Source organism: Silurus meridionalis, chromosome 18, assembly GCF_014805685.1.
Source record: "Silurus meridionalis isolate SWU-2019-XX chromosome 18, ASM1480568v1, whole genome shotgun sequence".
Classification (NCBI taxonomy): domain Eukaryota; kingdom Metazoa; phylum Chordata; class Actinopteri; order Siluriformes; family Siluridae; genus Silurus; species Silurus meridionalis.
In genome coordinates, this window is record NC_060901.1 from 2,433,752 (window position 1) to 2,447,685 (window position 13,934).

The window sequence follows — 13,934 nt, forward strand, 5'->3', positions numbered from 1 at the left end:
ACTTTTGGAGACTCAAAATAATGTTTGCGTATAAAAAAGAAGGAAATCAGCCTCAATGCACAAAGAGGTTGCAAAAGTTTGACCTCAATATGGATTTGGAAATATGACTTGATCCTGATTTGGCCTCGTCTTCAGCACATTAATACTCATTCCATACTGGAGATGAGCAGGTCCTGGACTTAAACCTGAACGTAGTTGTCTTGACATATACAGTCTACTGCACAAACTCATATCTGTTACATCACCATACTCTGACTCAAGCCAGCATTCCAAACAATATCTGCTCACAGGTGGTCCATGTCTATGGGTAGATAACCTGGTAATCAGTGTGTGATGAAAGTCTGTTTTATTTTTTGTTTTTTTGTAAATCCATTATTGCATGATAATTTAGGCTTTCACAGATCTTCATGAAGTCTTTAATCAGTGTCAACACCATGCATACCTTCCAGCTGTAATTCACACACTGATCAGAGCCTGACAAAAGTTTGAAAACAAAGAGTTTTTATTGTTGGTGAGACACATGCATGTTTACTTTATTTATGCAACAAAATAGGTATTTTAACCATATATTTACTTTTACAATAAAGGAGTGGAGGAAAATTCTATAGAGTTCAAATGGGACATTTTTGTGTCTACCAGAAGAACTTGTGTAAGATGAAGAACAGGAGAGAAGATGTGATCAGACTCCCTCACCCCCACACTCACTCATGGAGGTGGAGGTTTAATGGTTTGAGGTTGTTTTGGAGCAGAGAAGATTCTGGAAAGTGAAAGTGACCCAACACGTCTCCTATTCCACACTTCATCATCATGCAGTTCCGTCTGGACTGCGACTCGTTGAAAACGACTTCACCGTCCAACAAGACGAAGAGCCGAAGCGCACGTCTGAGTTCTGTACGTGTTATTTAGAGAGCAGACAGACGTCTGGAGTGAGATCTATCATGACCTGCCCAGTCACCGCACCTCAATCCTACTGAACTACTAGGGAATGAACTGGATCACAAAAAATAAATCTCCAGCTATCGCAGTTAAAAACACATTTATTCTTACAAGCTTTTAACACATAGCCTCTGATTCGACTGCTATTTTATGTTCATTGTGTTTTTATATTTTATTGTTTATTGTTGTTTTTACTGGAAAGCACCTTGTGCTCCTTTTGGTTGTTGTAATTTGCTCTATAAATAAATTTGATTGATTGATTGACTGATAGTGAAGAACATGTTTAGCTAGATTTACAAGCGGCACAGCAAAGATTTTTAGCAGAATGTTTGAAGAAACAAACTGTCTGGATGTTGAGTGTGTGTGTAAAGCTGTTCTTCATGCTAAGGGAGGATTTTTCTATGAACAGAAAATCTGTACATTTATATATATGCTTGGCTAATCTTTATACTCTCACAATACTGATTTTGTTGGATAGAAAATAAAAGGAACATGCATGTGTCTCTCAAAAAACATAGGTGTTTTCAGACATTACACAAACACTGTAGATGATTTATATTCAGCAGAATTGAGCCAAATGATGGTTGCTAAGCAAGCAACCAAGCAACCAACCAATAAATCATCAAACCAACCAATAAATCATCAAACCAACCAACCAATAAATCAACAAACCAATAAATCAACAAACCAAACAACGAACCAAACAACCAATAAAACAACCAACCAACCAATAAATCAACAAACCAAACAACCAACCAACCAATAAAACAACCAACCAATAAATCAACAAACCAACCAATAAATCAACAAACCAAAAAAACAATAAAATAACCAACTAATAAATCAACAAAAAAAATAAATCAACCAACCAATTAATTGACCGACTGATCGACCAACGAATGAATGAATGAATTAATAAATGGATTAATGAATGAGTGGATGAATTAATGAATGAGTGGATGAATGGATGAATAAATGGATACATGTGTGGATGAATGAATTAATAAATGAATGAATGGATAAATGAGTGAATGAATGAATAAATGGATAAATGAATGAGTGGATGAATAAATGAATGAGTGGATGAATAAATGAATGAGTGAATGAATGGATGAATGAGTGGATGAAAGAATAAATGGATTAATGAATGAGTGGATGAATTAATGAATGAGTGGATGAATGGATGAATAAATGGATACATGTGTGGATGAATGAATTAATAAATGAATGAATGGATAAATGAGTGAATGAATGAATAAATTGATAAATGATTGAGTGGATGAATGAATGAATGAGTGATAAATGAATGAATGAGTGGCTGAATGAATGAATTGGTGGATGAATGGGTGAATAAATGAATGAATGGATGAATGAGTGAATGAATAAATTAATGAGTGAATGAATGAATGAATGAATGAACGAATAAATGAATGAATGAATGAATAAATGAATGAATGAGTGGCTGAATGAATGAATGTGTGGATGAATGAATGAATAAATGAATGAATGGATGAATGAGTGAATGAATAAATTAATGAGTGAATGAATGAATGAACGAATAAATGAATGAATGAATGAATGAATGAATGAATGAATGAATGAGTGGCTGAATGAATGAATGAGTGGATGAATGGATGAATAAATTGATACATGTGTGGATGAATAAATGAATCTTTTCTATACTCAATATGTGTAATGGTAAAAGACGCGGCGCGCGCGCGATGTCCAACATTCAAAAACACAAGTTTTAACGGTCCGCCTATAGAGGTCGCGCTCGAGCACGCCGGAACTTCACTTCGCCAGTCAGAGGTAGGAAACGGATTAGAGTTTTTTTTATTATTATTATTGTGGTTATTATTATCATCATTGTTCCTTTGGAGTTTATTTGGGAGCCTTTTCCGTCCCAGAGAACATATTCGGGATTTCTCTTATAGCTGTAAAGTATATGTTTTGTTAGCACGTAGCTCAAACTCTTGTTGTGCTAGTTAGCGCGCATTGGCGCCCGGAGGCCCGACACAGCCTCGGGTTTTCCTGCGAGACGCACGCGAGGGGAGCGAACTGCTAGCTGGGGGAGAGAATTGTTTGATTCGAGGCGAGTTTTTGGTCTAATACTTGAATAAAAGGGTGTAGTATAAAGAATAAATATTAATTTACGCCGAAATCTCACACACGGTGCAACTTTGCAGTAGGAGAAGTTATATATAATGTATAATATTGTACATTATTGTGCAGTGGGATATAAATAGTCGCGCTTGTACATTTCCTCAGACCCCATTAGTAGAATATTAAAAATAATTTGCAATATAGATAGCAAGATAATTAATTTGTGTGCATATATATGTTAAGCATAGAAGAATATAGCGGTGAAAAGTTGATGTCCGTGCACTTCTGGTGTGTTTAGTTTCTTCACTGGAAGATGAATTTTATTCAGTTCTGGATTAGTGTAACACAATAAATATATATATATATATATATATATATATATATATATATATATATATATATATATATATGAATGCATGCACATGTACTACACTCACTCACAGTGAAAACATTTCTACATGCATACTAGACATTCAGACATGCCCATGATGTCATGTCTCTCTCCTTGCACGAGAGAGTGAGTCTCTGAGCTGTTTGGGTTAGTGTTTGGGCTAGTGTTGGGTTTAGTGATTAAGCTAGTGTTGGGTTGGTGTGTTCTCTGCTCCTCTGACGTAATGCTGGAGGTTGGCCCTGTAACTCAGAGGCATGTCCGGGCATGCATTCAGCGCACTCTCACACTTCTACTCGTGTGCTGATGAGTACTGAAAACACATGGGCCCGCTGGTTCTACCCTCGTCTTATCTAAAGCAGAACAGCATCTAAAATATTCTACAATATCAGCAAATTCTGCCTGTAAAACGGAAGGAAGTAGGCAGCTGTAGGGTGTAGTATTGATTGTGCTGTGCTGTACTACTGAGTAGGTTAGTAGACTAGTAGGCAGGCTGAGCAGTCATGCTTGGACATGTTAAATCCTTCAACTCTAGAATAGAGTCCCGCCCTAAAACGCATCAGGAGTCTCCACCATGCTAGCCCTGACATGTCTCTCTATCTCTATCTCTCTCTCTCTCGCTCTTTCTCTCTGCCCCCTCCTCTCTTAAACCCATTTAAATCAGCTGTACGCCACCTCAGACCTTCTCACTCAGCTGAGCTGAGGCACTTTATGTACAGATGAGTGTATAATATATATATAAAGTTTATTTATTTGGTTTAAGGTAAGGAATTTTTGCTCTTTTCCACACCACATGCTGTAATCATATACCTGAATTTGTTGTTCATGTTTTTGTTTTTCTCTCTACTCCACAGATCTCCACCATGGCTATGGAAAACTGCCTGAGCAGTTCACAGATCAACAAGATTGACAATGAAAAGCTGGTGAGTTTAACTCCAGGAATCTCTCCAGGAATGAACCCTCAGTGTGCTGATTTATATGGGATTTTACTTACTGCTTTACTTTTTGTCTGTAGGTAAGACCCAAAGTGCAGTTACAGACCCTGCTGAAAGATGCAGGAGCAGATAAGGAGGTTTTCACCATGAAGGAGGTAGGAGCAGGTTTACCTGTCACTTTACTACACCTGAGTGTTTCTGCTCTTCTAACAGCAGGTTTAGTCATAAAGTGTAAAGAGCAGGTGATGGGAATGTGATGATGTTATGGTTATATTGGTAGTGTTTTATAATTGTGATGCTTTAAGGTACCAATAACCTTAACTTTTATTTTTTATTTAATATACATAAAATAATTATTTGCTGATTTCTTGATGATCAGAAGGATCATGTTGAAAACTCGGTGTTATTGACGGTTTCACACTGTTGAAACGTGATCATCTGGTTTCAAACTGGTTTTCCTCCTTAATATTTGCATCAAGTTTATTTATTTATTTTAAAAGTTTATTTGATCCAGTTTGTTTTATAAAGTTTAAAATATATGAAATAGTGATTTTATTTATTTCAAAAGCAGCTTGAAGAAAAAAAAAAAAACAGAATGAATGATAAACGAAAAATAAATATGCAAAATGGAAAAAGTGCAAATAATGTCAGAAATGGATGGTAATAATTTGGTTTTATTAGACAAGTTAATAAATATAATTTAATGAAAGAAAGAGAGACCCAAGCAGACGTTGAAGGTTAAAGGTGTGTTTGAGTTGTTCATTGAAGCACTGGAAATTTACTTTGTGTCCTGCGAGTTATAAAAACACAGAGCTCTCAGATTTCCATTCTCTGTCCCTCTGATTGGTTCAGTCAGATTGTAAATGAGACCGATCTCTCAGTCTGGGCCGTGCCCTGTGTTTCTTTTTTGGGTGTTTGTGTGGAACTAAATGTTCTGTCATAATATTCAGTAAAACAGTAGCCTTATTTATACATATATATATATTGGTTTGCTTGGTTCTAATCAGATGCATTGTGGATGTGTCACTCGAGTGTGGTTTGTCTTGTGGTTACTGGAAGGAGTTAGTCATGTGGGTTAGTCAGCACTTCACTCACTTCTGCTGCAGGAAACATTAAAGGAAACATATTAAAAATTACTATTAAAATGGGTTTATTGTTTTATATATATGCTATATATATAATATTGTGTGTGTGTGTGTGTGTGAACTTGGATCCTTGCATCTCATGGACCATCCATTATTTGCTCACATTCGTTTTATGCCCATTACGTGTTGACCTTATTCTCATGAATGCACTTGGCCACTTCCCATCACGTGTCTCCATGGCTTTCACTCTTTATGTGTACACATATTCCTTCTAAAACAGGAAGTCAGTTTGGGACATATCAAATAACTTACTTCCCTTTTTGGCTCCATGGACATGAGTGTGTTTTTTCAGACTGCAGAACTAAAGATTTAAATGCACGACAAATGATTAATTTTAGAGGTTCAGGCAAATTAACCCAGAAGGTAAACAAAAACATTTCTTCAGTACACAGCATTGTATCATGATCTATAGGTTATTGGTTCTAGCTATTTGTGTGTCTTTACCACTGTTTGTGTTTCTGTGTTGGATTCAGGTTATGTTCTACCTGGGAAAGTACATCATGAGTAAGGAGTTGTACGATAAACAGCAGCAGCACATCGTGCACTGCGGGAACGACGCTCTCGGTGCCGTGCTCGGAGTAAACAGCTTCTCTGTCAAAGAACCACGGTGCGTATATCTCTAACGTCCACCAACAGCTGAAACAGCTGAACACTTCATGACCTCTGGGAACGCGGGGCGGGGGTTTACGACACCACAGGTGCCTTTCTCCTCTAATCCATCTGAAAGTGAAACCATCATGCATCTTCTCTTCTGGATTTAACTGTTCATGAAGTAGAATTTGCATTTAGAACGTCAGAAATCGTTTTTTTTAACAGGATGAAACCCAGAACTTGTGCAGGATGTTATTTTTGAGTTCTTTTGTCTTTCCAGAGCTTTGTTTGCAATGATATCTAAAAATCTCATAGCAGTGAAAATTCCAGGTACAAACACTTACCTTCTTTTACTGACCTCTTTTTAAGACTTGTTTAATGTTGTTTTTTTTTTTTTAAAACATAATCCAGAATTTTATTTAACATTTCGGTAGTTAATTATTCTGTCGTTTTTTTTTCTTTCATAGAATCTCAGTCAACATCGAAAGAACGAAGATCTCAAGGGGAAGCTGACAGAGGGCCAGAGGTAACACACTTTTCTTCACAGACTGATGGATCGGTTTCTCCAGCTGCTAAAAGAAACTTTATGGACAAATGTATTGGGACACCTGACTTTTCCAGCCATATGTGATTCTTCATCTCATTTTTATGGGTGGTAGATCACTTCAACTAGCAGACATGAAAATGTTCACAACTGTGCACAAACCCAGCTCCATGAACCTCCATGTCCTTTACACAGGTTGGAGTGCTTTAGATCTCTGACCCTCAACCCTATTAAACACCTTTGGAATGAATTGGAAGTTGATTGCACCCCTCAGGAATCTCAACAAGAACATTTCAAGAAGATCTTTCCAGAAGAGTGGAGATTATTATAACAGTAAATGTGGAATGTGATGCTGAAAAAAGGAGCTCATAAGAATCCTATGTCCAGTTGTCCACAAACTTGTGTCCATAGAGTGTATTTATACCCCTGTAGCACATTATATTCAGGTGTGAATGTAGGACAAGAGTGTGATTGGATCTCACTGGGGTGTGTGTGTGTGTTTTGTGTTCTAGGAGACAAACCCACCATCATCTACCTCCACACCACAACAGCAGCAACAACAGCGCAGGAGACGGCGAAGCAGCGATCCCGGTGTGTACACACACACACACACACACACACACACACACACACACACACACACACACAAAACCCAAACAAAAAGGATTAACTCTGATAAGACAGAGATAATGGTGTGTGTGTGTGTGTGTGTGTGTGTGTGTGTGTGTGTGTGTGTGTGTCCTGAAGCCAGGAGTTTATTTCCTAGTCAAAGTCGATATGTTCAGGAGTCAGCAGGAACAGTACTGTGAAGCAATAAAGCTGACTTCAGTGATCACAATCAGATGATGTTTCAGACCAGAATGTGCTGAAAACTACACCAAACATTATAACCAAAAGTATTGGGACACCCAACTTTTCCAGCCATATGTAGCTGTAGACACACAATTGGGTCGTATGTCTTTGGATGAAGAAGCATGAAATTTTTCATACACTTGAAGTAGGAGACCCAAACCTGACCTGACAATGCCCCTGTGTACAAAGCCATCTTTATGAAGATGCACTATATTGCTGAAGGTTTGGTCATAATTCTGTGCTTTTTGAACATCCACATTTAGTCCCACTTTATTCTTCTGAGATGATGTTCTACTTGAGTATACTTGTGCTTATTCAGACACAAGGGTGTTAAAGTGATGTAGTGATGTAGGTGAGGAGGCCTGAGGTGCAGTCAGTGTTCATGTTTATTAAGTTTAATAGGGTCAGAGCTCGAAAGCAGGAGATCTTCCACTCCAATCCATGTGAAGTATATCTTCATGGTGTGGACAGGGGATAGGGTGTGCCTTCAGCTTTGTGATAACAGATTGGGAAAGAACTACATGCTGCTGGGAAAGTCAGGTGTCCCAATACTTTTGTCCATATAGTTTATACTTTCCCTGATTTGGAGTGGAAGATCTCCTGCTATTGAGCTCCAACTCTATTGAACATGACTGAATGTGAACTCTGACCACACCCAAGGCCTCCTCACTTCCTCACCTTCATCAGTACCTGACTTTGTGGCTGAATCATCACAAATTATAGTGGAACATCTTCCTAGAAGAGTGGAGGTTATTATAACAGTATATAAGGACTTAATGAGGAATGTGATGTTCAGGAAGAAGCACATACCAATCTTATGCTCAGGCTTCATCAATCTTTGTTCATCTAGTGTAGCAAAATCAAATAATCAAACACACGGTTTAAAGCAGTTGTGTTCCTGCACGTTGAAAAAAAACAAAACCGGATCTCCAAACCTGATCTAAATGCCTGAGATTCCTGCCAGCATTTTTTTTTTGACACACCTGAGGTGTGTTGGTGTGTTTTCTGAACATTCTCTAAAACGCTGACACTGTAGTTGTGTGCATCTGGAACCGAAATGCACTTACTGACTCGAGCCGTAATGAAGAACCCGTCCCGGACGAGTGTTCCTGTGTTCCTGCTAAAGCATGTGGCAGCACTCATGACTACTGTCTTTATACCAGCTGTAAAGGACATGTACGTCTGGAGGCAGAACAGAATGTGCTCAGATGACCACGATTTTTTTTTCTCTTCATATTTTGGAGCTGTGAGCTTTTCAGACAAAGAAAGTCTGTTCCAGTGAACAAGTTAAGAAAAACATCTCAAATAGTTTATTTCCCCGAGCGAGAGGTTGCGTAATGTATCGAGATGCTGAAACGGCTCCGACAAAGACCGTGTTGTTTTATTTGTTTTTGTTTTTTCAGCGAGTCTCTCAGCCGAGGAGGAATCCAGTGAGCCCAGGAAGAGGCACAAGTCTGACAGCATCTCCCTGACGTTTGACGACAGCCTGTCGTGGTGCGTGATCGGAGGTCTGCACAGAGAGAGAGGGAGCAGCGAGTCTTCAGTATCGCAAAGCAATTCGGTTAGTTCATCACGCATATAAAAAGGATTATTTTTCTATTTCCATGTGTTTTATTCCTCCTACATCAGTTTATTTCCATCAGTTGTCTATGTGAAAAATCTGTTGCTATAGAAACTACTTATTTAGAGTTTATTGCAAATAAGAAGGGATTGATCAGATCTTTTTGACTGACCTGTATCTCTCTCTCTGTTCTACAGGAGGCAGGTAGATCTCACAGTGATGAGAGTGATGAGGGTGGTGATGATTCTGACTCTGATAACTTCAGTGTGGAGTTCGAGGTGGAGTCTATCGATTCGGACGCCTACAGCGAGAACGACGAAGATTCTGTACCCGGAGAGGACGAGGTCTCGCATCTATCCTGTGATACAGATACAGAAGCTCCTGTAAAAAAAAAAAAAATTGAACAAAAATAATTAACCCCATTTTTATATTTAATTTGGGAACCCAGCACATGGCTCCCTCTTGTGGTCATTGGTTGTAGGTTCGAGCAGGAATGTAGTCTGTACTGTGTTTAGATTAGTGGTATTTTATTTATTTATTTTACTTCTTACATTTTCTTTAAAGGTGTATGAGGTAACGATCATTGCAGAGGATGAGGATTCTTTCGATGAAGATACGGAGATCACTGAGGAGGTACGTCCCGCACCAAGAAAATGATTATATTTAATAATTATAAAAATTGCCAAGGTCTAAGCCCCGCCCTTTATTTATTTTTTTTAACAGTCATATGTGTGTGTGTGTGTGTGTGTGTGTGTGTGTGTGTGTGTGTGTGTGTGTGTGTGTGTGTTTCCTCAGGACTACTGGAAATGTGCCGAGTGTGACGAGCTGAACCCTCCTCTCCCGCGCAACTGCAAAAGCTGCTGGAAGGTGCGTCCGGGATGGCTGCCCGAGACCTGCTCTGTGCCCGAGGACCCCGGCAACCACACGCAAATAGAAACCGCCTGCAGTGACCCCGACCTCGAAACCAAAACCCTGTGCGCCGAATCTCCCACTCCGACCCTCGACCCCGACGACGGCGTGGACGTCCCGGACGGCAAGATCCTTCGCTCGCAGAGTACTTCCTGCTCCGACTCGCAGGGCTCGTCCCTCTCCCACTCGCAACCCTCCACCTCCTCCAGCCAGGACGAAATGCCCGAGCTGGAGCGCACCACCAGCGTAAACAGCACCGATCTGTGCCTGCCCGCGTCCTGCCTCGAGCCCTGCGTCATCTGCCAGAGCAGACCCAAGAACGGCTGCATCGTCCACGGACGCACCGGACACCTCATGGCCTGCTACACCTGCGCCAAGAAGCTCAAAAAGCGCAACAAGCTGTGCCCCGTGTGCAGGGAGCCCATCCAGTCCGTGGTCCTCACCTACGTGAGCTGAGAGGAAGAGCGCGCGTCGAATTACCTCAATAATATCCGCACGTTTCAGTGCTGCAGTTCCCTCACGCTAGCAAGAGACCACACAGTTTCTACTTTTCTGCTTTAATGTAAAAGTTCCTGTGACCTGTTCTGTTAAAAACCTGTTCCGTATCTCGAGTTGTTTTTAATCTGAGAAGGAATCCGGAGTTATGCAAAATCAACCAGTGTTCAATCCCAGTTATTATTATTATTATTATTATTATTATTGCTGAACAGACCCCCCCCACTTCGAGAGATTGCTCTCTTGCTAGCGTGAACGCATTAAATACGCAGACCGAATATATACATATATCATTTTTCTTTCTAAATATTGTTAGTATTGTTTACATATGATCTATTTAAAGGCAAACCTCATATCAAAAGTATGTGTGTAAAACTCTTTCGAGACTCCGCCTTATGCAAATGAAGCAGGTTTTGTTCGAATAAGCAACGTTTTAGTGAGCAACATTTAAATTTCTATTCACAGCAGAGTGATTTTGCTTTCGTACACATTTTTTACAAGGTTTATTGTGTGACTCAAACAAGGTGAGTTTTTCTCTTATTGTATTTTTTTTGCTTGAGATATATTTTTCATCAAATGCATACAGATCAAAAATGTAAATTGTATAATGTTTGTCCTGTTTAAAAGCGTTCTATTTATAAAAATGTCCATTTTAATTGTTATTTATGATCATTTGACAGTTTTTGGATTAGTTTTGGTGGTGATTTTCAGCGCTGTGTGAAGTTATTGTTCAGTTTATGGAGGGGGAGGATTTAGAGAGTGTGTGTGTGTGTGTGTGTGTGTGTGTGTGTGTGTGTTTGTTTTGACAATTGTATAGAATTTAATTTATATTAAATCTAAAGGTGGAAATGAGTCGTACAGGTTTGGGGTGTGGAGATGTTTTGAATTTTGAGTAATAAAGAATTAATGTTCTACTCAATTTATTTATTTTTTTTGACACCCAACCATAAGGGTGTATCTGCTTCATCTCATTCCACATTTAGTCTCTATTTGCTGTTATAATAACCTCCACTCTTCTGGAAAGAACTTCCTTGGATTTTGTGGAGATCTCTGATCACTTGGGTAGGTGAGGAAGTGAGGAGGCCTGGGGTGCAGTCAGCAATCAAATTCATCATGTTCAATCAGGCTGGAGCTCTATAGCAGGAGATCTTCTACTCCAACGCATGGAAAGCAGATCTGCATGGAGTTTGTGCACAGGGGCATTGTCATGCTGAAACATTTAGATCTTCTGGTTAAAGTGAAGGGAATATTTCATGCCACAGAATCCAAAGACATTGTGCACCATTGCGTGTCTCTATCTTTGTGCTAACACATGGTTGGGAAAGTCAGGTGTCCCTATACTTTTGTACATCATGTATCTATATACAACCCCTGGCAAAAAGTATGGAATCACCCCTCTCAGAAGATGTTCATTCAAATGTTTAATTGTGTAGAAAAAAAAACAAGCACATATATGCCAAAAAACAATTTTCACTCAATCCAAACTTCTGGCTGTAAAAAACACTTTAAAATAAAAAAACAAAGAAAGATAACTATAGTCAATTACAACTGTTTTTACAGATCAAACAGAGGAAAAAAATATGGAATCACCATGCACTTTTTATATTTCTAAAACAAACACCTGTATCTGACCACAACTGCTGATAAGTCTGCAGTTAAAAAAGAGACATTAGTGATGTGTTGAACCAAGATGATTGACATAACTCATGGCTCCAACACGAGAGATGTCTGTTGAAACAAAGGAGAGGATTATCAAACTTCTCGAAGAAGGTAAATCTTCACGGAATGTTGTAACAGATGTTGGTTGTTCCCAGTCAGCTGTGTGTAAAATCTGGACCAAGAATAAATAAAATGGAAAGGTGGTAAAAGGGAAGCGTACTGGTAGACCAAGAAAAACATCAAAGCACCAAGACAGAAAACTTAAAGCAGTATGCCTTGAAAACAGAAAATGCACAAGAAAACAAATGAGGAAGAAATGAGCAGAAAGTGGAGTCAATGTCTGTGACCGGACTGTAAGAAATCTCCTAAAAGAAATGGGATTTTCAGAAAAGCCAAACGAAAACCATCATTAACATCTAAACAGAAAAAAACAAGGTTCCAGTGGGCTAAAGAGACAATCGTGGACTGTGGATGACTGGATGAGAGTTATATTCAGTGATGAATCACGGATCTGCATTGGGCAGGGTGATGATGCTGGAACTTTTGTTTGGTGCCGTTCCAATGAAATGTATAAAGACAACTGCCTGAAGAAAACATGCAAATTTCCACAATCATTAATGATATGGGGTTGTATGTCAGGTAAAGGTATGGGAGAGATGACAGTCATTACATCTTCTATAAATGCACACGTTTATGTTGAGATTTTGGACACTTTTATTATTCCATCAATTGAAAGATGTTTGGTGATGGTAGCATCATTTTTCAGGATGATAATGCATCGTGCCATAGGGCAAAATCTGTGAAAACATTCCTACAGGAAAAACATATAATGTCAATGGCATGGCCTGCAAATAGTCCGGACCTCAATCCAATTAAAAATCTGTGGTGGAAATTAAAGAAGATGGTCCACGACGAAGCTCCAACCTGCAAGGCTGATCTGGCAACTGCAATAAGGCAAAGCTGGAGACAGATTGATGAAGTATACTGTTTGTCATTAGTTAAATCCATGCCTCAATTCAAGCTGTTATAATAGCCAGAGGTGCTGCAACAAAGTACTAGTAGTGTTTTTATTTGGTGATTCCATATCATTTTCCTCTGTTTGATCTGTAAAAACAGCTGTAATTGACTATAGTTATCTTTCTTTGTTTTGTTTTTTTTAAGTATTTTATACAGCCAGAAGTTTGGATTGTTAAATGAAAATTGTTTTGTGGCATATACAGTATGTGCTTGTTTTTTTTTTCTACACAATTAAACATTTGAATGAACATCTTCTGAGAGGGGTGATTCCATACTTTTTGCCAGGGGTTGTAGTGTAATTTGGACATGGTCTTATCACACATGGCTTTACAGAAAAACAGTCTTACTGTGTTCCTAATTTGAGAGCCAGAAGCACCAGTGGCAAAGAAAAACTCCATGAGACGACAAGAGATGAGGATGAAACCTTGAGAGAAACCAGATTCAAAATGAGTGATGATCTTGAAACTTCTACATTTGTATCTACACTTTGTTTCTCTCTTATGACTTTGGTGAAGTAATTCACTATACATCCAGTTCATCACACAGCTCAAGCATCTCCACTTCCTTAAAGGTTGCTAAGGGAACCTGCTAGTTCCTGTTTATGCTTGAGACATGTCCTGGCCTGTTTTGTGTGTGTGTGTGTGTGTGTGTGTGTGTGTGTGTGTGTGTGTGTGTGTGTGTGTGTGTGTGTGTGTGTGTGTGTGTGTGTGATGGAAACCAGTTCAGACCGACTCATTCACATGCACCGTTAAAGATCCATGTTGGTAGTAACAGTCCAAATTGACAATTCAAAGCGTCA

The 13,934-nt window shown here is 39.1% G+C and overlaps 1 protein-coding gene across 4 annotated transcripts; it reads left to right on the plus strand.

Annotated features, from left to right (window-relative positions):
* The first annotated feature begins 2,693 nt into the window (after positions 1-2,693).
* Positions 2,694-11,378, plus strand: mdm2 (MDM2 proto-oncogene). 4 transcript variants are annotated; one of them, XM_046873926.1, is made up of 11 exons: positions 2,694-2,745; positions 4,282-4,350; positions 4,443-4,517; positions 5,981-6,114; positions 6,379-6,428; positions 6,566-6,624; positions 7,155-7,233; positions 8,898-9,055; positions 9,253-9,438; positions 9,620-9,688; positions 9,851-11,378. In XM_046873926.1, exons 2-11 carry the CDS (start codon positions 4,291-4,293, stop codon positions 10,418-10,420), a joined length of 1,440 nt encoding a protein of 479 aa, XP_046729882.1. In that variant the 5' UTR covers positions 2,694-2,745; positions 4,282-4,290; the 3' UTR covers positions 10,421-11,378. The 4 variants fall into 4 exon arrangements, with proteins under 4 accessions (XP_046729882.1, XP_046729883.1, XP_046729881.1 ...); XM_046873927.1 differs by lacking the exon at positions 2,694-2,745 and adding an exon at positions 2,800-3,028; XM_046873925.1 differs by lacking the exon at positions 2,694-2,745 and adding an exon at positions 3,659-4,190.
* The last annotated feature ends 2,556 nt before the right edge of the window (positions 11,379-13,934 follow it).